Here is a 27213-nt window from a genome sequence, read left to right as displayed (position 1 = left end):
TAGTTTGAAAAGCTCGACCTTGCACCAGAGCAGAAATCTGCTGTTTCCTCTTGAGGCTCTGCAGGCAGCTTGTAGGCAGTGCAACATTCTGGCTTTCTTTGTTAGACATGAGCAATCGCTAAGTATCGCCTATTTCTCAGGTCAACCTAAATGTGCATAATTCATTCCCTTCAACAATTTATAATCAAGATTTAAGATTTTTATTAGTGGACTATTTTAGAACTAGTGATAGATTCTCATGTTTTATTCCATAAGAGGTCTTTTTTAAGGAAAGCTCTTAAAATAGGCATGAATAGGCACCTGGGTGGCTCAGTCGGTTAAACATCTGCCTTCAGCTCCAGGCATGATCCCAGGGTCCTAAGGTCGAGCCCCGGATCGAGCTCCCTGCTCAGTGAGGAGCCTGCTTCTCCCTCTCCCTCTGCCTGCCGCTCCCTGTGCTTGCACTCTCTCTCTCTGTCAAATAAATAAAAAATAAATAAAATAGGCATGAATAATTTTATGCTTTAGGAGCTTTTATTCTTAGTATTCCTATAAATATCGAGTAAACTGGTTCAATTTGTATCTTTCTTGGTCTCTCATGTATTTCTTATTTTTTGTTTTTCTCTATAACAAAGGGGTTATATCAAGGAATCATGTAGGAGGGGGCTTTCTATGCTTTGAGAAAGAGATAAGAGAAGGTAATCATAGTAAGAGTCCTGAAAACCTTAAAAAAAAAAAAAAGACCAAGGAATAATTAAGTCAAGGGTAAAAACTTAGTTTTCTTTCTTCCTAAATATATCCAGTTATCATTTTTAAAGCATAGTTCCTCTTCCCTTAAAAAAAAAAATCCTTTATGTCATCACTTTTGCTTTTCACTTAATTAAAGAAAATAGGAAAATATCTAAAATACCAACTTCTGTAAATCGACTCTCAGAACTGTGAGGGAACTTGAGAAAATAGGACGTGAGACTTGACAGCCTGGTCCTGTACCTCATAACTCGTACTGTCTTGATCAAAAAATGTGTTCTTATGCCTGACTTCAGAGTCTTGCTGCAGTGAGCGTGGTTGCTTCCAGGCCGCCCTCACAGGATATCGGCCGTCAGCCTCGGGCTGGAGCCGTTCAGATTCTTAAGCATGTTATTTAAAGTTTTCCATTGGCTTTTTGTCTCTGGGGTAGTTGATCCTTGTGTCTGTGGCAGTCTGCCACCGCCCCGGGCCTCCTTCGGGACCTTTCCTGGGCTGGCGGGCAGACCCCGGGGCCAGGCAGAGGGAGGGCCAGGCCCGTGTCCCCACGCCCCGAGCCGCTCTGGCTGGAAAGGAGCCCTGTGTCCTTTGTCATCGGGCGAGAAGTTCAGGCCCCTTTGCCCTGAAGAGCCCCCGGGCGGCACCTGCTCTGACTCCGCCAGCTGCTCGGCTCAGCAGCTCTACCCACGCGTGCCCTCCGTCCCGCGAGGCCTGGGAGGGCCTGAGCGCCAGCGAGCGCCTTACTGCGCCCGTTAGTGCCCCGAGGGCCTTACCACGCCCGTTAGTGCCCCCAGGGCCTTACCGCGCCCGTTAGTGCCCCAAGGGCCTTACCAGCCCATTAGTGCCCCCAGGGCCTTACTGCGCCTGTTAGTGCCCCCAGGGCCTTACCGCACCCATTAGTGCCCCCAGGGCCTTACCGCACCCGTTAGTGCCCCCAGGGCCTTACCGCGCCCGTTAGTGCCCCCAGGGCCTTACTGCGCCTGTTAGTGCCCCCAGGGCCTTACTGAGCCCGTTAGTGCCCCGAGGGCCCGGAAAGGCCCCTTTGCTGAAATCGGGCCTCGCCCGGCGCCTCGGTCCCTCCTGCTGGCTCCTCCCCTCCAGCCGCCCTGCCGGGGTGTGGGTTCGGGCAGCAGCGGGGCCCATCCCATCCGCGCGTCCTCTTAGCCCGGCTTCTTTCTAACCCGCTGCGCCAGGCCAAGCTTCCAGACAAAAGCCTCTTGAAGAAGATTTGAGAACTTTTGATCCACATGTGAGCCCTTTGAAAAACCAACCCAGGACGCTCTCTATCTCCACTGATGATCTTCGCCACCGTCTCTGCTCTACCTCAGCTGCTTTGATTTAGAAACTTGCGTGGAGCCGACTGCGACATTCGTGGCCCACGGGGGCGAGCGGCCGCGCGGCGGCTGGAGCAGGACAGCACCGGCCGCTCTTCCCCCGAGAGCACGGAGGGCCGCTGGCCTGGCCGCCACACGGGAGACCAGAGACTGGGAAGGGAGGCTGCGATGTTTGATCCTCTCTGAGGCAGTTGCCCCTACTCAAAATCAAGTCAATATGTGATTTGAAAAAGCGTATGCCCGACGCACTGTGGTATCCTGGATTGGATACTGGAGCAGAGAAAAAAGACATCGGTGGAGAACCGGGAAAATCCGATGAGAGCTGGGGTTTGCGCCGCTGTTTAGTTTCTTGGCTTGGACAGATGACCGTGGTCATAGGAGATGTTAGCATTAGGGGAACCCGGGTGAAGGGGACCGGGGACTCTGAAGACTACCTTTGCAACGTTTCTGATAATAAAATTATTCCAAAATAACAAGGATATTTTAGAGGGGCCCTGGCTCAGCCCTAGACCGGCCTCGGCCGCGCACACTTTCATACTCACTGGGTGGAGCCGAGGAAACGGAGGCGGGAAACGGACCACCTGTACAGGGTCTCACAGCAGTTTCCCGACGCCCTTTGACATTCCCTTCCTGGCAAGGCCACTTTTATTTTTTGAGTCTTCCCATGAATTAAAAATAAAGAAATGGAGGGGCACTTGGGTGGCTCAGTCAGTTGGGCGTCTGGCTCTTGTTTTCGGCCCAGGTCATGACCTGGGATCGAGCCCTGCGTTGGGCTCCACACTGCGGGGAGTCTGCTTGAGATACTCTCTCTCCCTCCTCCCTCCCCCCCACTCACATGCTCTCTCTTTCTCTCTCTCTCAAGTAAATAAATAAATCTTTAAAAAAGAGAAATAGAAAATCGGTGTAAAAAAGTTTTTTTTTTTTTTAAGATTTTATTTATTTATTCATGAGAGAAATAGAGAGAGGCAGACCCAGGCAGAGGGAGAAGCAGGATCCCTGCAGGGAGCCCGATGCGGGACTCGATCCCATGACCTGGGGTCATCCCCTGAGTCCAAGGCAGCCGCTCAACCACTGAGCCATGCAGGGGCCCCAAAAAGTTTATCTTAAAGGCATGTTTTTCTCTTAACTGCCTGCATAGCTCAGTCAGTTAAGCGTCCAACTCTTGGTTTCTGCTCAGGGTCATGAGATTGAGGCCCGTGTAGGGCTCCCTGCTCAGCACAGAGTCTGCTAGAGAGTCTCTCCCTCTTCCTCTGGCCCTCCCCCTGCTTGCACACACACTCTCTCTAAAGATGAATAAAAGCATATTTTTCTCTAGAATAATCTGGGTTGTTTGCCTCTACGTCTTTGGTGGGGGGTGTATCAAGGTCCCGAGTCAAGAAAAACATGTCAACGTGGAATACAGCTTTGGCGTGCAGGAAAGAATCGTCAAGGCTGTGACCTCTCCACGTCCTGATGAAACTATCTGATCACATATTAGTGCTCCTTCCTGTGCTGCGTTTCCCACCTTGTGTTCTCCGCTTATCTATAAATTACTGACTCATTTACGTGCTCCCTCATTCAATGACATTTATAAGCCAGGTACGGACCGTAATCCCGGGGAAAAGAAAAATAGCAGAAGCAAGCGTGGCTCCTGCCTGTGAAAGTGGATAAGCCGGTGGGGAATAAGCCTGCGGAGAGACGGTTGTTAAATGACGTGGGTGCCTCGCGCCTTCCCCTTACTTCCCATCAATTGCGGTGGCTCAGGCATTTCCTGAAAATACGGCGAACCCTCAACAAGCTGGTCTTGCCATGAAAGGACTTGGCTTCGTAGTTCACAGTGATTATTCTGAGCCTCCTCCCCTCTGCTCTACCAACAGGAAAGCAGTGGTTTGTTCTTCATGTTTATACAGGTAATAACGCTCAATAATGGTTGTGCTTGAACAGTAATATGTAAGACGATTCTTTGTATTCCTGAAGAAGCAAAAAAATAAGTCTTTTGCTTTTATTCATCGGGCAACCAATGTCTTTGATTACTTCTTATTTTAAAAACTCATGTGATAAAGTAGGAGACATTATTATTATTTTTTTAAGTAGGCTCCGTGCCCGGCGCGGAGCCCGACACGGGGCTTGAACTCATGAGCCTGAGATCAAGACCCGGGCTGAGATCAGGAGTCGGCCGCTCAACCGACTGAACTGCCCAGGCGCCCCAGGAAATTATTTAAAAAGGCTGATTTTAACAGCCTAACACATTGTAAGTGTTGTTGTAAATCAAATCAGATCACTGATTTGAATCGAGGAGTTCTAAGAACAAAAATGCATCTAAATAGTGCTTTTTTGATACAGCGCCTCTAAACTTTTTGAGGAAAAAGCCAACTTTTATATCCTGGATTTGTTGTCATTCCTGGAGGCTTTTGAGTGGGTAGATGATAGCACGGGCGTGCGTGCGTGTGCGCGTGTGTGGGAAGGCTGAACAGCATAGCTCCTTACGCAGAGCTGGAAGGAAACCGAAGTAGGGTTTTGGCTCGATACTTTTTTTCTTAAAGGGCATCTGGCTGTAAGGAGGGTGACTGCCGTTGAGTTGCTAGGACCTCTCGTGAGAGGTTGAGCAGTCTTCCTGTCTGAACAGCTTCGTCGGGAAACTACTCCAGACAGCAAGTGATACGCTCTCGTTTCTATACTCAGGGAATACTCCTGGACGCGTAGCCCTCCTTGCGCTGGCCTTTCTGGCCATTTTCTTCGGATCCCCTAACCCCTGTTTGGTCATCTTTTCCTTGCTGAGTCTGTCCGTGATTTTCCCTGGGATGTGAGGAATGACTACGTGTTGGCTAAAGACCCTGCCCTGAGTCTGATCCCTCCTCTGCTGCGAGGTACAATACACACCTTGTGGCCGTTCTATCATGTTGTCGTTTGCTTTAGGCCCGTGAATTAAAGAGAGCAAGTCATCACCCAAGACTTACAAGCACTCGGCTTGACGGTTTGTCCACCTCTTAAGCCTGAGCACTGGTCATCTCTGCGGCAGAGACAGTTGCATTTTTAGCTTGAAAGATAAGTGCACATATGGAAGATGTGGGTTAGGGGGGAGGGCATTTTGCATTATCTGTTGCAGATCAGAAACTCTAAATTGATCATACGATGTATTAGCAAACGGGGTGTCGATGGGTGATGAGGAACTGGCCGATGGGAAGTCCAGTTTGGAGGAAGAAAATGCCTAGGCCTGGTGGCTGAGGCTTTATCCTCCTTTGGAGAACGGGTTAAATATTTTAGGTTCATCTGCAGGCCCACGTTACGTATGATATATATATATATATATGACATTTAATAGCACTGCGTCCTGGCGTGCACTCGAACCATGCTGAGAGGCTGACAGCCAAAATGAGCTGGATCGTGTTCCCACCTCCTTGTCGGGTTGCAGACTCTGAAGGAAAATGATAGTATTCTAGTTCTTTTTTCTTTCTGGAAAAGTCCGCATTACACTTCAGCATGTGTCATTGCCAGATACCGCACACAGGTTTCAAGCGCGTCCCTCTCTTCCTACCCGGCTAACAAACTGGAAGCCAAAGAAATGCAGTCCCTTCCATTTCAGGTGTTAAGACGTTGCTTATTACGACTGTCTTCACGGTCGATGTCTCAGAGTCCAGCGATTTATGGGGTGTATCTGGATTTCTTTTTTTTTTTTTTTTCACGTGGTCAGTGGAAGAAAACAGGAGACTGAGTGGCACCCTGTATGTTAGGAGAGGAGCCAGCGAGGTGACTGGGGGTGGCGTCCTCCAGTTTGTGAATTTGCTCGGTGGTTGGTCAGTAACGGACAGCTTATTAGTCCATTTTGGTTGGCTAAGGAGTAGCAGCGGCTTCGTTTCAGCAGATAAATACTGAGAATTGGGATCTTTAGTAAAATTAATGACAGCTGGAGGAATTCCCAGCTGCACGTGTAACTGGAAGTGCTTCACTACCCAATTAATCATGAATGGATGGATTCAGTACAACGCAAAATACAATCTGCTCTTGCAGGGGTGGCTTTGGAAAATTGGAGGCAGGCATTTTTCTCTATCGAATGCAACCGTGAGTGGCCAGTAAAGTGCCACACATTCTTTTTTAAAGAGCAATGCAAAGAAATGTTGCTCCCTCCCTCCTCCCTCTTCTCCCTCTCTCCTTCCCTCTGTTCCTTCCTACCTACCTACCTACACATATTTATTATACGCCTGCCACGTCCATGTTGGAGGCACAAAGATGAAAAAGATGCAGTTCTGACCCCTTTAAGTAGTTATTGTCAGGAAGGTAACACCACATACAAACAATGACAACACCGTGGGTGGATGAAACAGAGTTTGCCACACGGACGGGAGCAAAGGACCTTCTCGAACAAGACTCAACGCCCTGTGCAAGGCAGGTTGGTATCAGAGCACTTTGCGCTCCTTCTTCAACAAGTATTTTCTGGTGCCTACCGTGTGCCACCCACTGTGAATGAGGTACATTTGGAAAAACATGAGAAGCATATTATGACCGGAGCACGTTGGAGGAGACAGATGAAAGGTGACCCTGAGTGTTGGCAGGGGACAATTTAACATATCGTTCTTAATAACGTTGCCCCGGTTGTGTTTCTTCTTGTAAAATGAGTGAACAGACATTTAAAATTCTTGTTTTAGCTTGATGTCGATGAAATAAAGAGAGTAACGGGACAAAGATTTTGAGTTGATTGAATACAGGCTTATGCGCGGTCTTCGTAAATACGAAGAAACACACTGTTGATGTCTATAGGTAATAATACTAAAAATATTAGCTTTTGAAGGTTGCTCAGCAAGTAGATCTTAAAAGTTCTCATCACAGGGGCACCTGGGTGGGTCGATCAGTTAAGCATCTGCCTTTGGCTCAGGTCATGACCTCAGGTCCTGGGATCCAGCCCTGGGTCAGGCTCCTGGCTCACAAGGAATCTACCCCGCTTGTGCTCTCTCTCTTTCAAAAAAGTAAAATCTTTTTTTTTTTTTTTTTTTTTTTATAAAAAGTTCTTATCACAAGAAAGCAATTGTAACTGTGGTGGATGTTAACTGGACTTATCGTGTGATCATTTCACGATATCGAGTCATTATTTTGTACACTAATATTTTGAATATTATTCAAATACATGTCGTATTTTGCAGCTAATACGATACGTCGATTATACTGCAATTTACAGAGACAGACTGAACGAATCACAGGTTCAGCATTCATGGGCGGAAGGAGGCCACAGCACAGCAAACTACGAGTTTCTCACTTGGAAACTTCCCAATGGCTAGCAGGAACCTGGGCAGACGGCAAGAGAGGGATTAGAATACCTCCAGCCTGGGGGCGCCTGGGTGGCTCAGTCGGTTAAGCAGCTGCCATTGGCTCGGGTCATGATCCAGGGTCCCGGGACCCGCTCCGCGTTGGGCTCCCTGCTGGACGGGCAGCCTGCTTCCCCCTCTCCCGCCTGTGCTCTCTTGCTCTCCTGCTGTCTCCGTCTCTCCAATAAATAAAATCTTAAAAACAAAAACAAAAACAAAAAAACTCCCTCGAGTCTGAAAAGAAACACTAGTAATAATTATTTTAACTAGAGGGCCGCCACCAAGGGCTCAAAAGAACTAAATGGAAGAAAGTTTCACGCGTCACAAATTGTAGAATAAAATTTGGTGAAAATCATGGTAGTTTTTTTTTTTTTTCTTTAACTCTACTCTCACCTCATTCTACAGTTTTGGACAGTGACTTAAAAGAAATATAAAGCCAAAAGTTAGCAAAAGCAAAGATCGGGGTCATGGAAAATGCAGCTTAAGAGAAGGTGTGTACCAAGAGGAAAGTCAGGACCCAGCTCTGAGCTTCCTGGTCGTTGATGCAGAAAACAGAGTACGACCAACCGTAGGATCCTGGTCCCCAAGGAGGAGACGTCCCAGGGCAGATGACAAGCTCACTTCTCTCGTCTAGAACATGAGATGCTGGTGTTTGTGAAGATCCGGCCTTCCCTTACCAGCGGGGGTGTGAGCCGGTGGTACGGTGCCTCCCCTTCGGCTGCGCCCAGTTGCCCTCGCGACGACCGTCTCCTCGAGGGCCGTGGGCCTAGTGATGGGCTCTCCGGTCGGAGGCGGGGGCCGCCCGTGTGAGCTGCGTCGTCGCCTCCGGGTCAGCATGGACGCAGCATCCCGTGCGGAGCGGTCCCAGATCCCCCCCGTGGTTCGGGTTTCCTGACGGCGTCACGACCTGCAGAAGGAACCGGGCATCTGGAGTTCGTTCGGGAAAGCATGACGAGGCCGAAGGTGTGCTTCTCAGCCTTTTACTCCCGCCTCCGCCAAGTGAGGCATTTATTTTGCTTGTTCATCACTCTCCATTTTTATGCTCCCTCCTTCTCCAGAGCTCCTGGAACAAACCCAAAGGAACCTTCCAGTCGCAACGTCCAACACTCAATCCACATTCCCTTTTTAATGCTTTCTGATATTTTTTTTTTAGTAGGAAGGATTATATACTAATTTTACGACATGGCTTTGAACTTCTATAGCTTAAGGTGGGAAACTTCTCCCAAAATATGAAGTCAATAATGAGGATTTTTTTTTTTTGGACCCATTAAAGGACTCCATATATTTTAAAACTTTCCCACGTCTACTACATTTTTTCTCTCTTACCAGCTCTGATTTTTCTTTCTCCTTGTCTCTGCTGAACAGAAGCTAGACAAAATGCTGACAGTTTGTTGTTAGATTTAACACAGTTAAAAGCAAACCGTGAAAAATACTGGTCTTCGAGTGAACATGATTAAATTTGAAAGGGTTTTTGTTTTTTTGTTTTTTCACCAACTTTATCACCTTTAGGCAGCGTCTAAGACAGTGCCTGGCACATGCCAAATGGTCAGGAAATTGTCTATATTCCCTGTATCCTCCCAACCCTTTTTATTTATTTAATCCCTGTTCTTGCGTAATTTTTTTGTTGTCACTAATGAAGTAACATGCAAGCCCACCTCCAACCACATTTTTCCCGATCATATTTCTTCTTTTGTAATTCTTCATGAAATGTTCGTTTACTGTTTTCGTTCACTATCTATAGCATTTTGTATGATCCTTTTACTTACTTTATTTAAATTCAATTAGTTAACATATGGTGTATCATTAGTTTCAGACGTAGTGGCCAGTAATTCATCAGCTGCATCAACCCCAGTGCGCATCACATCACGTGCGCTCCTTAATGCCCGTCACCCAGTGACCCCGTCCCAGCATCTTACATGTTGTTTTAGAGAAGCGACAATAAGAAAGAGCATGAAATTTGGAGCCAGATGAGTCAGAGTTTGCTTCTCCCGTCTTGTTTTTTAGCTGCGCAGCTCTAGGAAAGCGTGTGAGTCCAGCCAAGTGTTCTATGTATGAGTATATATTTGTAGAAAGAGATTTCTCTGCCTGGTGGAAGGCGCATCTGAGAGCGGACATCAGCACCGTAGCATGACTCTGTGGACACCTCCAGACTTCTAAGCCCTCCGTCCTCCTTTCCTGGAAGGGTCTCCAAGAAGAATTCTTAATCTTCAGACTCCCAGAGCTTGCTGCCAAGAACCCCACAGCAGGAGGATCAGATTCCTTGTGGAGAGACAGAGACTTCAAGGGCATCTGCTCAGGAGCTGGGGACTCAGCCTCTGAAGGGGATCCTAAGGACACAGGCCACCGAAGCACGTTGTCCTACGGAGCCCAACCAGCTCATCAAATCCCTTGTTTACAGGAAACCCAGGAGATGCGAGGCACCCGCTCTCACAGAACCAGCTCTTCCTTCAGAAAGAAACCATCCTAGGGAAGAAGTCCACAGGGAGACCGAGTCCTCCCAAGGGGTTTGAGCCTCCTCAGGTCTCCTGGCCTCCAGACGGGGCCAGAATCTCTCCCAGGACTAGGTTTGCACATAGAGCTGAGCCGCCATGAAGAGCTTGGCACCACATGGAACCAGGAGCCAGGCCAGCCCCCCATCCTACGGCCTCATGGACTCTTCAGTACTTCCATAAAGTCTCTGTGGCGAAATATAGTCACTTTGGGGTTGGGGCTTTAACTTGTGGGTTTTGCGCGGGTACAAGCATACAGTCCATGGCAGCAAGTTAATGTGTGTCTACAACAGCCCCTCTTCACTTACGAACTAGCACAGTCTAGTTCCAACAGACCTGGAGGTGGCGAATAAAACGGTCTGAAGAGATGCCACAGTAGGAATGGGTGATACACGGCACCTGTTATTTCGGTAATTTGTTTTTCAGACATTTATGGTAAAAATGTCCCATGATGATGTTGAACTGGGTGACTTTCTTTAAGATTGTATTTATTTGAGAGAGAGAGAGAGAGAGGAGGAGAGCGAGGGCAAGTGAGGGCAAGAGAGGGCAAGGGCACCAGGGGAGGGGTGCTGGCGAGGAGGGGCCCAAGCAGGTGGCTGCTCCCAGGACCCCGTGCCCTGGACCTGGCCATGCAGACCTCCCCTCGGCCCTCTCCAGGCCTTGCCCTTGCTCTCCTGCCCCTGCCTTTGTGGTTGGCCCCCCGACACCCCCTGATGTCTCCTGCTGTGGGCCCGCTCCCAGGCCCCCGACACCCGGGCCCCCTGCCCCGCCGGCTCCCAGCCGCCTCCCATACTCCCCCCACAGCGCCCGCCTGCACAGGGTCGCCCTGACGCCTGGGGAGCTCCTGCTGCACGGGGACCACACCCGACTCACCCTCCGCACACGGGAGGCGCTTGTCACCGTGAGTCCCTGGGATGGCAGAGAGCCGGGGTGCCTTAGCCTTGTTAGGGCCCCGTGAGCAGGGCCACTGTGCGAGGGGCCACGTACTTGCTCCGTCCCCGCGGGGTGCCCAGACCCTGCTGACAGTCACTAGTTCGATTCACCCGTTCACACGTGTATTTTTGACGACACCCAGAGGGATTCCTTTATTTGAAACTTAACAAAGACCATAAAATGCTTCGTATTAGTGAAGCGAGGCCGCGAGGTTACAGCCAAGTGCCTATGCACGACTTCCCACCGTGGGTGCAGCAGCTGCCGTGCTTGTGCGAGGCCCAGGGACTGACTCCTGGCCTTGGTCGCTGGTGTCGGTGGCGCCTTACTCTGCGGACAGAGGCCGGTATCTCGGGGCCCTTGTGCTTCACCCTTCACTGGCCCAGCGTCGCTATGTTTCTGGTGAGACAGTGAAGCTGCTTTGCTGGAATATTCCTTCCTCACCTGGAACCTCTCTATTCGTGAGGCAGAGAACCCACCGCATACGCATCTGCATTTGCCTTAAGCGCGCAGTGCGGTTTCACGTTCCCTGCGATGGTGCAGGTTGTGGGGTGGTGGGGTGAGGGGGGAGAGACTTTGCAGGACGCACTCACTGAGGAAAAAGGCTTTCCCCACTAAAGGGACATCTGGTCTCCTAGGTTTTGATGGGAAACCCTACTCCTCCTCTCAGGCCTTGCTTCACCTGGGCCTGGGTTCTGCTGTACGACCAGTGTCACCCTTAGCCACAGACACTAGAACACTACGGTACTCCGATATTTGTTAATTTATTTCAAATCTAGCCATTTGAATCACGTTCCGTCTATGGTTCGTGGATTTTTCCCATCTACGAAGTGTGGTAACAAAAGGCCTGTTCTAAGTGACTTTACCACGACTTTAAAATGGCAGTTTTCATTTTTTAAGCACGTGTTTCAAGAGGACAAAAAGGGTGAGAAAATAGAGGGGGAACAAGAAGCGAAATGTCGTTAAGGTAAAGCAGCTGCTGCCTCATGTTCTCATGGAAATGACGAAGGCGTATTTGTGGCTGAAGACTCCATGTTCCGCTCCGGAAGGGAAGAGCGTCTTGGCGGTCGCCCTGTGACCCCACTCGGGATCCTAACCATTTCTGAAGGGCTGGCTCTTTGTGTTGAGAGGGCTGGGCCTGAAAGCCAGGGCGCGGGTGGGCCAGCGGGGACTGACCGCGCCCCATCGCCGTGCGGCCCCAGCCCTGGCCGACTGCAAGTGGGTGCTGGATTCTTAAAGAGGAGGCCCGCATGAGCCCCGCTAGGGGCCTGTCGCTTGGAGCTGCCTGCAGCCCGGCGTGCACGGTGGGTCAAGGGCAGCGTTCCTGCACGCACAGGGCAGTCGGCTCAGACATGCTGCGTCCTGACGGGAAGACCAGACCGACCGCCTTCGGGCTACTGTCGACGGGGGAATGCCTCCTGAGGAGACACGGTGGGGCCGGGAGACAAAGCCTGATTCCTAAACTTCATTTTAGCCCAACGCCTTTAATGGTTTCAGCACAAGTTCTTGCTAGAACATTTAATTCCCATCCAGCTTAATTAATGAGAGCGTTCAATCACTATCCATTTTTTACTGACGTTACGTTGGTTTCCGGTGTGCCGTACAAGGCGTCGGCAGTCCTGGGCACTACTCGGTGCTCAGCGGAAGGGTGCTTCAGGCCCTTCGCCTCTCTCACCCGCCCTTCACGCACCTCCATCCATCCCACAGCCACCACTTTGTTCTCTGTCTTTAAGAGTCGTTTTTTTTTTTTTATTGTCTCGTTTCCTCGGTTTGTTTTTCTTTGATTGTTTCTTTTCCTCGGTTTGTTTTTCTTTGATTGTTTCTTTTCCTCGGTTTGTTTTTCTTTGATTGTTTCTTTTCCTCGGTTTGTTTTTCTTTGATTGTTTCTTTTCCTTGGTTTTCTTTGTTCTTTGTTTTGTTTCTTACATTCTACGTATGAGTGAGAGCATATGGTACTCGTCTCCCTCGTTTACTTCACTTAGCATTCTAAGTCCATCCATTTTATTTACCCAAAGAAAACAAAAATACTAATTTTGAAAGACGTGTGCACTCCTGTGTTTATTGCAGCATTGTTCACAGTAGCCGGGGTAAGGAACTCTCCATGCTCATCAGGAGACGAGTGGGTAAAGAAGATGTACGTACGTACTGGAATATTACCCAGTCATGAAAAAGAATGTGGTCTTGGCATCAGCAATCTATTTGTTGGAGAGGGGTCAATAACAGCAAGCTGGGCTCACCCGGGGGACACAGGGCCCCGATACATCCATCAAGTGAAGCATACTCGCCCCATGCTGAGTGCCTCCTCTGCTGAGTGCTTCCGCTGCTTATTCTGAGTGTGTGAGCTTCACAGCAGGGGCAGGAGAGCGGTCACTCTGCTGCTTTTCAGACAGGAAGCTAAGCATGCAAGAATGAAATGTCTTGTCCAGAAGCAAACATCTAGTGACTGACTGCCTTAGGGTTCCACCCGGAGCAGTCAAGCTTCAAAGCCCAAGGCTGAACTGCTTTTTTCCTATTTTTTCCCATTCCAGCTCCCTCTCCTTATGTCATCTAGTGAAAAATAAAGATGATCAGAATAAATTAAATCAGAGTATCACTTCCAGACTCATTGTCGTCAATAGTTTTATCTCTTGGCTTGTTTTTTGTTTGTGTGGCCCAAGAGAGTCCCTAACAAAAGGTGAGCAGCTACCAGTTTTCTCTCTAATCACCCTGGACATATTGATGAGCTAATAGATAGGCCTGAAGAAGGGGGAGACAAAGCCCATAGGTCTGATGGTGAAATCCTTAGTAATAGTTGAGTATATGTCTTCTGACGTCAATGCAAATGAACACCCTGTCCTCGATTACTTGAAGACCTAACTCCTGGCACCATAAAGCCATATTTAAGAACAGATCTCAGTGGAATCTTAGAGATCATCCAAGAGATGCTCTTGCTTGAAAGGCACATCTCGGCTTCACTAGCTGATAGCTGGGCGACTTAGGGCGTTCAGCTTGACCCGTCAGTAAGGCCTCAAAAGAACTTTGGAGAGAAATTGAGATAATGTGCTAGAGAGAACATCCTGGTAATTGTTAGTTCAATTTAAATGCAGAAAAAGAGAGAGAAATTGATTCTCCCCCCCTTTTTTTTTTTTTTAAATGCCTCCAACCTTGATGATCTGCCCATCGAGCAGCGTCTACCAGCACCTCTGCTGGGCTCAGTCACTAGCTGTCAGCAGCGACTGTAGAGCCAGTCACACTGAAGTCCACCGAACTTGACCAGCTGCACCGGCTTGGGCGTATTACTGGTGACGCTAAGCCTTGTTTGCTTCATTGCCCGATGAGCTCTGTCTCTTAAAGGTTTTCTGGTGATTAGACTAGATAACAACTGTAAAGTTCTGTTTTATTCTGATTAAGGCCTCATTTCCTGGTTCCAAAGGTCAAACTAAGGATAAGTCCTTTTCCTCCTTACTTATTATTCATGAGAGACACAGAGAGAGAGAGAGGCAGAGACACAGGCAGAGGGAGACAGAGGCTCCATGCAGGAAGCCCAACGTGGGACTCGATCCCAGGACCCTGGGGTCATGCCCTGGACCAAAAGAAGACTCTAAACCACTGAGCCACCCAGGGATCCCCTTTTTTATAATTCAAATATAGCATTTGTACTTAAAACATTTGCGCCACTAAGTTACATCAAGTTGTTTTTGACTTAAGACACGCAGGCTTCACAAACTTAGGACTTTGGTTGGTAACCAAAGAGAAAATCTCGTATACCAATCTAGCCTGGGCTGGTGCTTTTCCAGGAAATAATCTTTTCCCAAGAAACCACAAATTAGTAAAAGCACTTAACTCTAACTATAGTACGTGGATATGGACATAATAAGTGCCCCATAAATGATAGTGGTTATTGTTGGTTTTGATATTATAACGATTACTAATATTTAATGTCACCTATCAAAATTATCACTTAGGGTTAATGCACTCTTTTTGTTTTATTTTAAGATGTTATTAATTTATTCATGAGAGAGAGAGAGGCAGAGACACAGGCAGAGGGAGAAGCAGGCTCCATGTAGGGAGCCCGATGCGGGATTCGATCCCAGGACCCCGGGGTCACGCTCTGGGTTGAAGGCAGATGCTCAACCGCTGGGCCACCCAGTGCCCCTAATGCACTGTCTCATTCAGGAAGTAGTTGTGAGCTCCTCTGGGGTACAAGGCTTTGTGCTGCTCACTCTGAGAACAACAAAAGCTGATAAGACGTGGTCCCCCGCCCGCGCCCCCCCCACCCCGATGAAGTAGATGCTTCCCTCCAGCTTCCGTCCATTACACCTGCAGCTATTCTGGGGGAAGCATTTCTGCTCCCGATGACACACCTGGATTCCTTTAGCTGTCAATACACATTCACTCAATGAGAAACTTAATGAATAAAAATATCTCTGGTGAATTAAATGTGATTTTTTAAAAATCAGTTTCTTAGGCTCCAGAAATAATACACAAGTGAGACGTAAGTCCGTTCCATGCTTTCTTCTCTTCTAAGCCCATCTATATCTATATCATCCTTCCCTTTATGTGCCAGAAGGAAAGGTCGTCTTTTTTTTTTTTTTTTTAAGATTTTAGTGATTGCCTGTAGCTACTTTTAGAAGAAACATATTCACTATCATTTCTCTACTGTGACTCTCAAAACTGCACCGCAGGAGTAGTAGTTTTGTGGGCTACTTTGCCAGCACTCTGGGGCAACACGAGAAGGAAGCGTTTCTCAGTCACTTTTCCAGAAGGGCCATAGAAGTCTGCATTTACAAGAAACTATTAGTCACCTCATCCCAGGACCTGCATCATCCCTGCATCATCAGGATGCAGGTCTGCATCTACCAGCAGCATATCCAGGGTTTCCTGAGCAAATACCCTCATTTCCTTTTTAACATCTCGGCTGAGACTAGATTAATGCCGCCGCGGCTGCTGCCCTTGAATGAAGACCTTGTGCTGTGGCTCCTGCTTCCAGGGGCCGCGAGGGGGGCGGCAGGTGTAGCCGCCGGCACTCACCTGGGTCACACGCACTGGTCAGAGGCTCCTGTGCGCCCCGACCGGGCAGGTTCCGGGTGGCTGCCCAGCGCCCGTGATGCTGCTTGGTGGCCTGTGCCGTAGTAAAGCCAGACGCGGGAGGCCAGCTTCCCAGCAGGTGATCTCTTTCCCTTTCCCCCAAAGGAGAGTGAGCTCTCCAGTCTCACCATGCCCACCTTGACGATAGAGTTTCTTACTGGATGCAACAAAACAAAACAAAACACGAAAAAAAAGAAAAAAAAAAAAACCACCCTGTGATCGTGACTTCTTCAACTTCTCTTACCCCTCAGGCTCACGCACGGTTTCTGATTTACTGCGAGTTGTGTTCACTGACGTCGCACTTTTTCCACATTTGTACATTAATAGGCACTGATTATCAGTTTTTCCCAGATAGCATCCAGATGAAGTGATCCTTACCTTTTGTTCTTCCCCCGGTACATTAAGTAGAATCATAGGAAACTGCAGTTCTTAGAGTACCCCGGGATGCAAAGAACCCGCCGCCCGTTACCGCTGTCACCGGTGATTAAGCGCAAACCTGCTCTCACCCACATTCACCTCCTTCCCCACTGCCCCCAGTGGCCCTGGCTGATGCGGACTTCCCCTCCATCTCCATCTGGGCCTTTTGGTCACTTCCAAGCCCTTTGGACTTGTGAGGTCAGTTGACATCCTTCTGCTATTGCACGTCCATTAGTGGGTCTTCTTGGCAATTGGAAGGAACGGCAATCTGGAATTGGGCGATTACAGCCGTTGTCCAACTAGTCAACATAACGAGAAGGGCGAGGTTGGTTAAGCTTCTAAATGAAATAAGTTATGTAAAACAGTTATAATAGAACCCATTAGTTTGGATTCCACTAATGAGACGATTCAGACAAAGCTGGCACTTGGTTTTTACAAGAAATAGCCTATAGAAAAGTAGTATAAACACAATTGGAGGAGCTATTGTTTAAATAGGTACTTCTAGGTACTCAAAGGAACCTTAAAATTTCCTATCAAGAACTAAAATGCACGGAAACCCTGTCATTAAAGCGGAAGCTCAAAGAAATCCACGGACCAAAACTTTGATAATCTACACCTACTGTGCGGAGTTAGGAAACGTGCCTTTTGGAAAGCGGCCTGCGGTTCACTTTCCATGATCTCAGCCATTTCTTTACTTGCATCCATCGTTCCAAATTAGTGAAATTTTAGCATGTGGTGGTAAAATATTGTAGAATGTTGTTTTATTTAAGCAACTAAAATGTTTGACTTAAATGTTTGCATCTGATTTTGTAGAGGACATTTTTTTTTAAAGATTTTATTTATTTATTCATGAGAGACACACAGAGAGATAGACACAGGCAGAGGGAGAAGCAGGCTCCCTGTAGGGACCCCGACGTGGGGCTCGATCCCGGGACCCCGAGGTCACGACCTGGGCCGAAGGCGGATGGCCAACTGCTAAGCCCCCCCGGCGTCCCCTGTAGAGGAAATTTTTAAAAAAGGTTCTGCCCACACTCCTGCCCACTGTGCTCTGCGTCATGCCCTGTGATCGTGGCTGGAGCAAGGTTCTTGCTGCCTGTCTTGAGCTCAGATGCCTCATCTGTAAAATGGAGATAATCATAACCTACTTCACGGGGTTGATGGGATAATCTAAAACCTGTATGTGGACCACTCACATTGGTACCGGGCAGGCCAGGTCTGAGGACCCAGAGAGGGGGGTCCCACAGGACTAGCCAGAAGGGTCCCTGGCTTCGTGTAGGATGGAAAAACAACGTGAGCCGGGAGGAAGTGAAGGCAGAGTTTGTTGAAGGTACATGTAGAGAGAGAAATGCAGACAGAGCCTCCGGGAGACTCGGAAAGAAACGGAGCACGAGTCTCCTCTTTGCTTGCAGTCTGGGTTTTGATGGGCAGTTGAGGCCTGGTGCACATGTCCTCTGAGGCGTCCAGGAGCTGGCCAGAGCAAGGACGGGGCCAGGTGTCCTTCGTAAGTCATTCATTCCCTGGAGCTGGAGTCTTGGCATCAAGGTTTTTGGAGTCAGTGGTCTCGAAGAACGTTTATGATGACCCTGCCTGGTCGCTCCTTCGACGTTACCTGTTGCCCCAGAAGACTCCTAAGATCAATACCTGTTCGTCCCTTGCGAGGAGGCAGTGCTGCTTGCATCGCAAGCAGGTGTAGAGCGAGACAGGGTGCAGGCCCCAGCAAGAACAGAGGCTGGAAGAGGAGCGAAGGGGATAAAAAGGCAAGGGGTCCCTTCAGTTCCATAAAAAAGTAGGGGTTGAGGAAGCATTTATTCTCCTCCCTTTATGGCCTTTTCTGAGCACACTGCTCTGCTGCCCTTGGCTGCTGTTCGAAGCCCCCAGGTGAAGCCTAGATTAATGGCCGGGGTTGACCTCCAGGTCTTCTGTCCAGCGCCCAGCCTCCTAATTACAAGAAACGGTGCAAGGCACCTTAAGGCAAAGTTAAACGTCGTCTCTAAGGTTCGGTTTCAAAAGTTCCCTGCTCAGCCACAGTGCCAGGAATGCACCATCGCACCCAGTAAGCATGAACCCTGGGCAGCTAACCAACCTTCCTGGAACTTAAAATCATGGAGCAAAAAAAAAAAAAAAAAAGATGTTGATGGGAGCAGGCATGTCTTTCTCTGAAGAAAGCTGAGCTGGCGCTGGGCACCCGTGTCCTCGGAGACAGCGGCTCCCTGCCAGGCTGGGTGGCCGAGCAAAGAGCTCCAGGTATGTCCGGGGACGAGGGCAAAGGAGAAGAAGGTACCTGCAGGAAGGCAGGGCCGGATCGTAGATATTAAGGGTGCTGAGGGGCCTTTGTGCTTAGGGCAACCTTGTGGGTGGTTGCTATTTCCCCATCTGCTGGGGAAATCTGGGGAAATAACCAAGAAAGGCAGTGCAGAAAGGTGCGCGGCCCGTCATGGCAAGCTCGGTGGGGACACCGAGCCTCAATCTGTTGGGAGCGATACGTTTCTCCGGGCGTTTGATCATCACTTAGTCCAGCTTAGTGCAGCTACTTAAACTCCGCGTTTTCACCAAGGCGGACTTTCACTTGTCTGATCCGGCAGCGAAACCGACGCTTGGAACGTCGGCTCCGGTGCAGCTCGCTGCGGTGGCCCCTCGGCGGGGGGGGGGGGGGGGGGGGGGGGGAGGGGGGGGTGGTTGTCTGACTCCGCATTATTATTATTTAAAGTATCATTTTCTGTAATAATAAAATGAATTATTTTATTTATCGTAAAAAGTGAAGGAAAATGAAATTTTAAGCATTTAAAAGTCAAACGAGAAAGGCAGTTCCTCGTGGCCCTCGTCGCTTGGAGGGCTCCATCCCCGGGGGCCGGCGGCGCCGAGCTGGGGGTGCTCCGGGCCCTCGGGTGCACTCGTGCACCGTCTTGCACTCTGGCGTCTTGTTAGTTCAACAGAACGACCCAGAAGGGTTTCACTGCCGTTCTGCGGGGAAAGATCTCAGCAGGTGAGGCGTGTTCCCTCCGCAGCGGCCGCGGGGCCCGCACGTGGCAATAGGTGACCACCTGGCTGAGCCACCCGGCTGAGCCGCCCTGTCTGGCCTGATGCTGGAAGCTCCGGCAGTGGCCGTGAACACATTTTAGTGTCACACGCTCGTCAAGTCTCCCTCCCCTTTACTCTTCCATGACATGACCCTAAAATACGCGCAAAGCACAGTAATAAAACACAAACAGTAGAGTAGAATAATGAGATACAAATACTAAAATCCTTCATAAGAAGGGAAAATGTATTCCAGTGTGGAAAGGACAAGATCCACGAGTGGGCGGGTGCCTGGGTCTCACGGCGCGGGTAGGGGGGGTCCGGGAGGGGCTGCAGGGGGCTCAGGACTCTTCGAAGGGGGCGGAAAGGCTCTTGTATTGGATTGTGGTATAGACCATGTTCTGGAAGCTTATTAAAAATCATTGAATTAGGGAACGCCTGGGGGGCTCAGCGGTTGAGCACCTGCCTTCGGCCCAGGGTGTGATCCTGGGGTCCCGGGATTGAGTCCCACATCGGGCTCCCTGCAGGGAGCCTGCTTCTCCCTCTGCCTGTGTCTCTGCCTCTCTCTGTGTCTCTCATGAATAAATAAATAAAATCTTAAAATCATTGAATTGTACATTTTAAATGTATGAATATAAATCATGCCTCAGTAACACTGTTTTTTTTTTTTTTTTAAATAATAAATGAACAAAAGAACAAGCTGTAGATCCTGAAACCCCGGGGCAGCCAAAGCTGTACTGCCAACAAGGTGCAGAGCTTGAGTGAGTCGAAGATTAGTTGCTGGCGTTGCCTGCATCTCCCTAATGGTGGCAGAAGGAGGGGCGTTCCCTCTCCACCCAAGCACGGGAGGCGCGCCAGGGTGTGTATCATCATCCCCGTCCGCGGGGGAGGACGTGGACGCTCAGAACGTTGAATCCGTTGCCCAAGATGTGCGGCCGGTAGGACCCGGCAAGGGCGTCAAGTGCAGCCCGTGGGTGCCTCCTCCCCGGCGCCGGGCCCCCTCTCTGGGAATGGGGGGCCCTTCCGTTATTTGACTTGAGGCCACTTTCCTTCCTCCACAACAACAGTAAACTGATGCTCCAGTGTTTCTATCAGTGTTTTGTCTTTGGTGCTCGAGATTCGTGAAAAGGCTTGAATCTGTTTTCAATATTGAAAAAAAGGCAGAGAAAGAGTCTTGAGCCTTATGTTAATGGAAAGATAGGCATTTCTTTCTTTCTTTCTTTCTTTCTTTCTTTCTTTCTTTCTTTCTTCTTTCTTTCTTTCTTTCTTTCTTTTTTTCAAGATTTATTTTAGAGAATGAGCAGGGGAGAAGGGCAACGGCGGGGGCGGGGGTGGAGAGGACCCTCAAGCAGACTCCCTGGTGAGCACAGAGCCGGTGCAGGGCGGGCGCTCAGGACCCCAGGCCGTGACCTGAGCCGACACCCGGACGCAGCCACCCGGGAGCCCGTTTCTTGGGCGTTCGCTACTATGCGTTATGTTACGGCCTCTAAATGGTGTCCACGCATGTCCACGGGCGTGCGCATGTGCACGTGTCCACCTACAGCAGCGTCTTGAAGGAGAGACCTGCTTCCGTTCGCTCCTGAGGTCGTTGGCTCGTTGGCGCCCCAAGCTCTGGTTTGTCCCGGGTCTGCGTGGGAACCCCTGGGCTGGCTTCTCTGTGCCTTTCGCGCAGGCTCGGCTCCCCCGGTGGGCCGGCTAGCCCACGCTTTGCCAATTTTTATGAAGGGGAATTCTGGAAAACGGAAAGCTAACGGGGCCGCGTCTTCCAGCTTTGCCCCTGCCAGTGACCTTTACGTGTGCACCTACGTCCTCGTGGTGTCCTCAGTGTCGCCGTCTTGCCAGTTCCCTGCGCCTGATCAGGAATGTGTAACCAGCTCCCGCCACAGCCCTTGGTTGTACCGAGCCCGCGGCAGCCCCTCCCCTTCCAGAGCCTTCCTTGGTCTGGCCCCGGCGGTCGTCTCCTCCGCCGCTCTGTGGCTCTTGTGGTCCTTCTCTCTGAGCCTTGGTACATAACCCAGGGGCTTCCTGTTTTCTTCTCCATCTTTCTCCTGGGCTATATCTGGCCCCTCTTTCACGCAGTTGAAACAAAACCAAACAAATAAATAAAAACAAGAAACCACTGCTGTGCCAAGCCAGCGGAACTCGTCCACGGGCCGAATTTGGGCTCTTGATGGTGAACCTCTGTTTTCCCTAGGACCCTGAGGCTCAGCAGCGGTGACTTCCCTATTCAAAGAAAGGTAGATGGCATTGAAAAAAGAAGGAGGGGGGGGAGGAGAAGAGGGAGGAGGAGGATGGGGAGAGGGAGGAAGGGGAGGGGGAGGGATGGGAGGGGGGAGGAGGAGGGAGACAAGGAGAGGAGGAGGAGGGGGAGGAGGAGGAGGGGAGAAGGAGGAGGGGGAGCAGGAGGAGAAGGGGAAAGGGGATGGGAGGAGGGGGAGGGGGACGGGGGGAGGAGGGGGAGGAGGCGGAGGGGGAGGAGGGAGAGGAGGAGGAGGCGGAGGAGGAGGGGGAGGGGGAGAAGGAAGAGGGGGAGAAGGGGAGGAGGGGGAGAAGGAGGAGGAGGGGGAGGGGGATGGGAGGGGGGAGGAGGAGAGGGAGGAGGGGGAGGGGACAGGGGGAGGAGGGGGAGGAGGTGGAGGAGGAGGAGGGGGAGGAGGAGGAGGCAGAGGAGAAGGAGGAGGGGGAGAAGGGAGAAGGGGGAGGAGGGGGAGAAGGAGGAGGAGGGGGAGGGGGATGGAAGGGGGGAGGAGGAGAGGGAGGAGGGGGAGGGGGACAGGGGGAGGAGTGGGAGGAGGAGGAGGAGGGGGAGGAGGAGGCAGGGGAGAAGAGGAGGTGCAGAGAAGGAAAGGAAAAGGGGAGAAGGGAAGGAGGGATCAGCGGGGAGAAGGAGGAGGGAGGGGGAGGGGGATGGGAGTAGGGGGAGGGAGGGGGGAGGGAGGAGGAGGGAGGAGGGGGATGGGGACAGGGGGGGGAGGTAGTGGGAGGAAGGCGGAGGAAGGCGGAGGGTGGAGGAGGGGATGAGGAGGAGGAAGAGAGGAGAAGGAAAGGAGGGTGGGAGAAGAAGGGAGGAAGGAAGAAGGGGGAGAAGGGGCGGAGGGGGAGGATAGGAGAGGAGGCAGGGGTAGGGGGATGGAGGGGGGAGGCAAGGAGAGGGAGGAGGGGGAGGAGGCGGAGTGGGAGGAGGGAAGGCGGAGGAAGCAGAGGAGAAGGAGGAGGGGAGACGGAAGAAGGGGAGAAGGGGAGAGGGGGAGAAGGCGGAAGGGAGGGGGGGAGGGGGATGGGAGGGGGGAGGGGAGAGGGAGGAGGGGGACGGAGGCGGGGGGGGGGCGGAGGGAGAGGAGGAGGAAGCAGAGGAGAAGGAGGAGGGGGAGAAGGAAGAAGGGGAGAAGGGGAGGAGGGGGAGAAGGAGGAGGAGGGGGAGGGGGATGGGAGGGGGGAGGAGGAGAGGGAGGAGGGGGAGGGGGACAGGGAGAGGAGGAGCAGGAGGGGGAGGAGGACGAGGAGGGGGAGGAGGAGGGGGAAGGGGAGGAGGAAGGGGAAAAGGACGGGGAGGAGGAGAAGGGGGAGTAGAAGGAGGAGGAGGAGGAGAGGAAGGAGGGAGAGAAGGACTTGGAGGAGAAAGGGAAGGAGGAGGAGGCAGAGAAGGAGGAGGAGGAAGAGGGGGAAGAAGAGAGGAGGAGGGGAAGAGGATGGGGAGAGGAGGAGGAGGGGGAGGAGGAGGAGAGGGAGGGGGAGGAGGAGGGGGAGGAGAAGAAGGAGGAAGAGGAGGAAGGGGAAAAGGAGGAGAGGGAGAAGGAGGAGGGGAGGAGGGGGGTAGGAGGAGGGGGAGGAGGAGGAGGAGAGGGAGGAGAAAAAACCAGAGTAAATGTGGAAATGATGTAACGCCGTGATTATGAAAACGAATATCGAACGTCCTGGTGCTTTAGCTTTCCCTCTACCAATATTCTTAGAAACAGGGAAGTAAACAGAAGCTTCTGCTTTCACACATTTGGCAATAGTAGAGCTCATTACGTAATTTTGAAATTTTCACAGTCTTGTTCCCATTTCAAAATCGAGTTCATTTGCAGGAGCCCTTTGAGTCGCCTCCTGCGTGCCCGGAGGTGAGGGGACGCCGGGATGAGGAGTCGTCACGGTGGTTTGGGGGTGAGCCGTGCCCCGAGTCCCCGGCGGCCTGTGGCGGTCGCCCGCTCGCGGCTCCAGCAGGCAGCCTGCCCGCTCCTGGGCTGCGGCCACCGGCCTCCCCAGCACACGGTCTCAGCACGCGGCAGGTGCCTCCTTCCTGACTCCGCGCAGCACGATCCCGAGGCGGCCCAGGCATCGTCACGCAGCCAGTCCAGGAGCTTAAAATGATGGATGGCACGTGCCACCCGTCAGCGGGGCGGCACCTCCAGCTAGCTCCGACCGGCTCTCATATGTAGCATTTTAGAGACACTGTTTTCTTTCTCTCTTACCCTGGATTTTTTGCAGGTCCGCCTAAATTTGGACAAAAGATGTGTTCCAAGAGAACCCATTTAAAGGACTTCAAGGTAGCTTTCTTTTTTTCTAGCAATGAGGGGTCTCCAGAATAGTCGGTCACCCTGTTCCGATCCATCTTGTACATCCAGATTTTCCCCAAGCACTTCTGCACAGAGGAATTTGGTTATGATTTGCTTGACAAATCCATTTACCCTATAAAGGGCACTTTCTTTTCTTTTCCTTTTTTTTTTTTTTTTGAATTATTTTATTTATTCATGAGAGACACAGAGAGAGAAGCAGAGACACAGGCAGAGGGAGAAGCAGGCTCCATGCAGGGAGCCCGACACGAGACTCGATCCCAGGCCCCCAGGGTCACGCCCTGAGCTGAAGGCAGATGCTCACCCCCTGAGCCCCCCACGTGCCCCAAAAGCACCGCATCAAGGGCCTGGGTTTGGGCACATTGCAGTTACCACAGGTGTGATCATTTTGCAACTTATAAATGCATCGTCTGGGATCCCTGGGTGGCGCAGCGGTTTAGCACCTGCCTTTGGCCCAGGGCGCGATCCTGGAGACCGGGGATCGAATCCCATGTCAGGCTCCCAGTGCATGGAGCCTGCTTCTCCCTCTGCCTATGTCTCTGCCTCTCTCTCTCTCTCTCTCTGTGACTATCATAAGTAAATAAAAAAAAAATTAAAAAAAAAATAAATGCATCGTCTCAGCAAATCATACACCTGGAACTTACATGATGTCCTACGCCAATTACATCACAGTAAAGCATTGGGGGGAAGCATTGGGGTTTTTTGGCAACAAATACGTCAAGAAAAATGGAGACTTTCCGAGATGGGCTATTGTGCACGTATATTATAAATGAGTTGAAAAAATGATTAGCATCTGTTGATTTCTTTTAACCCAGCGTAGGTGTGTCAGGACTAGGAGACGGGGAAGAGAATGGCCGTTTAGTCTGCGCTTGCCACGTGCCGCATCCTGGAGGAGGTGTTGGAGCATGAGAGCAGCTCGGTGGAGGGCTCTGCCCAGTCAGCCCATGGCTTCCGCACTGTTCCGGGGCTTCGGGGGCGAGGCGTCAAGGCAGCGAGCCGTGTGCTGGCCCCAGTGCGGGGGGGTTAGCTGCTCGTCACGTCTTACTCCGTTCGCGTCTTCCAAGTAAGCGGCGTCCGCTTGTGTGCAGGGAGCGGCGGAGCCTGGAGTGGCCAGGGCAGCCTGCGCGGTTTTCCAGAGTGAGTTGCAGAGGCAGGATCCAGAACCAGCCTCTGTCGGGCATTCTGATGAGACCTCTAAGCAGGGGTCGCTGTCCTCGGGCGCCGGGAAAATCTGCGCTAAGCCCGACATTTCCGAGCTTAGGAGAAGCTTGAAAGGATCCGTTTCGGCGGCCACCATGCCTAGGGCGCTTCGGTGTGTGCAGCGGGTAGCAGGTTCTCAGCTACGTGGACATCTCCGCTTTCCAGAATCTGTGCGCGATTCTGGAACCCGCCGAGTACAGCGGGTCTGTCGAGAGCTGTGCCGTGCGAGTGTCATCGTCTGCGCAGACACCAACCTGTAACGGCAGCGTAAGGACGGCAAGGGCGATGTTTCCTTAGCAACCGGGAGGCAAACCTAAAGGATTTTTTTTTTTTTGACTTTTTAAGTAGCTGCTGTAGTTTTCACGTCCTCTTGTGCCGTGAGCAGTGAGTGACGCTGGGCGGCCCCGGCACCTTGGCCACGTCCATGAGGCTGGACGCCGGGGTGGCTCAGGTAGCGTCTCGGGCTGTGTGCTGCCATCGAGGACAGCCTTGTGTTCATCCCGAAGGCTCACGCGTGGTGGCCGCGGGGACCGGGTGTGACTCCCGTGGGACGGTGACTGGAGCTTGCTGTGTTGGGGAGCTGGGAGGGACGGCGGGCGGGACACTCTAAGCAGCTCCACGCCCGGCACGGAGCTCACAACCCTGAGAAAATGGCCCGAGTCGAGACCGCGAGTCGGACACGCCACCTTCCGAGCCCCCCGGGGCCTGAGGTTGTCACAGTGGGTTCGACGGTGTGAACAGCGGCTCGGGGGACGCGATGACGGCCGCAGGGCTCCGCGTTGCCGCGTGGACATCTCGGGTAGAGCCATCCTCTGTAGCCCAAGCTGTGGGCACAACCGGACGCGTCTCGTGGGCTGAGGGCCTTGTTCCCTCCCGCGTGCGTGAGCCGGAGACCGGGACTACGGCTGGGCGCGCGGGGGGCCCAGAACATCAAGACCTGGGCGCGGGGTCGGCGCCGTGTTCGCTGCCGCTCAGCTCCTGGCCCTTGACCAGTGGCCCGGCCACCTCCCGGGTCCCTGGGAGGCCTGGGGCGTCGGCGTGACCATGCGCCCGCGGCCGCGGTGAGCGTGTGCCCGGAGCCCGACGGCAGGGGCGAGCCGCGCGACGGGGAGGCCGCGGCCCTCGGTGTAAACGGCTCTGGGTGTTCCCTTGCAGGGCTCAGCGGATTCCTACACCAGCAGGCCGTCCGACTCCGATGTGTCTCTGGAAGAGGACCGGGAGGCGATTCGGCAGGAGAGGGAGCAGCAGGCCGCCATCCAGCTGGAGAGAGCCAAGGTGACTGTCCAGCCTCGCTAGCTCCGCAGCGCAGCGCCCGCAGGTGCCGCCCCGGCCCCGCCTGCACCTGCTGGCCAGGCTCGGGCCGAGCGGCTGGGCCCCCACCGAGGCCCGGGCCCCGCACCTGTGTCCCCCGGCACCGCTGCCCGCTGCACCCCCCCCCCCATGGGTGCAGAGCTTGTCCGTGGGCAGCCACGGCCCCGAGGCCTCGCCTGTGCAGAGGGCACGGCCCCCGCATCTCTGTGCCCACGGGAGGCAACGGGGCAAGCTGCCGCTCTGGATCTGAGAGGAGTCACCCGGGATCCCCGTTCTGTGCCTTCCAAGCGGGTTTTTTTTTGTTTTTGTTTTTAGCCTGGACTCCCTCCGTCTGATGTCATTTTGCATCAGATTTTATGCAAAATGAGACTGAGGCTGTGGCCCGCCGGTCTCCCTTGCCCCCGGTGACACGCGTCCAGGGCGCACTGATGCAGCCTGACCTCCGGAGGAAAAACGGAGGCTCAAATAATACGAATCCCTTCCTTTCTTCTGTTTTTACAGTAAAGGCTCTCTGAGAGCCGTGGGAGGAGGGCGACGCTGTCCGGGGCGTCTGCCGGGGCCCGTCTGTCCACTGGCTTGGCTGGAGGGGTGCGGGGCCGGCCGGGCAGGGGCCCGGGATCCCAGGAACCTGCGCCCTCCCTCGTGGCCACGGCTTGGGTCCGCTTCCTCGCAGGCCGTCTAGTGGCTTTTGCAGGGACCCGCAGCCGAGGGGCCGCGTCCGCCGGGAGCCTCTGCGGGGGGACTTGGCCTAGGAGGCATCAGAACCAGCTCCCGCTGGCTTGGAGGGGACGCCGGGCCTTCTGTCTACCCCTGACTGGCCTTCCTCTTTCCGGGCAGGACAAGGCGATCACTCCACTAAGGGGGATTCCACAGGGGTTTTCAGACCTGAGGCTACTTC

General features: G+C 52.2%; 1 protein-coding gene across 2 annotated transcripts in view; it reads left to right on the top strand.

The window, feature by feature from the left end:
- CACNB4 (calcium voltage-gated channel auxiliary subunit beta 4) overlaps positions 1-27213 on the top strand; it is a 220995-nt gene that overhangs the window by 145849 nt on the left and 47933 nt on the right. For both annotated transcript variants that reach the window (XM_025468972.3, XM_049097114.1), the window contains one exon: positions 26160-26279. In XM_025468972.3, coding sequence (XP_025324757.1) covers positions 26160-26279 — 120 coding nt within the window. The remainder of the gene's footprint in view (positions 1-26159; positions 26280-27213) is intronic.

This window comes from Canis lupus, chromosome 19, assembly GCF_003254725.2.
Source record: "Canis lupus dingo isolate Sandy chromosome 19, ASM325472v2, whole genome shotgun sequence".
Classification (NCBI taxonomy): Eukaryota; Metazoa; Chordata; class Mammalia; order Carnivora; family Canidae; genus Canis; species Canis lupus.
The sequence above is the reverse complement of the archived record's forward strand: the minus strand, read 5'-3'. Positions and strand labels throughout refer to the sequence as shown.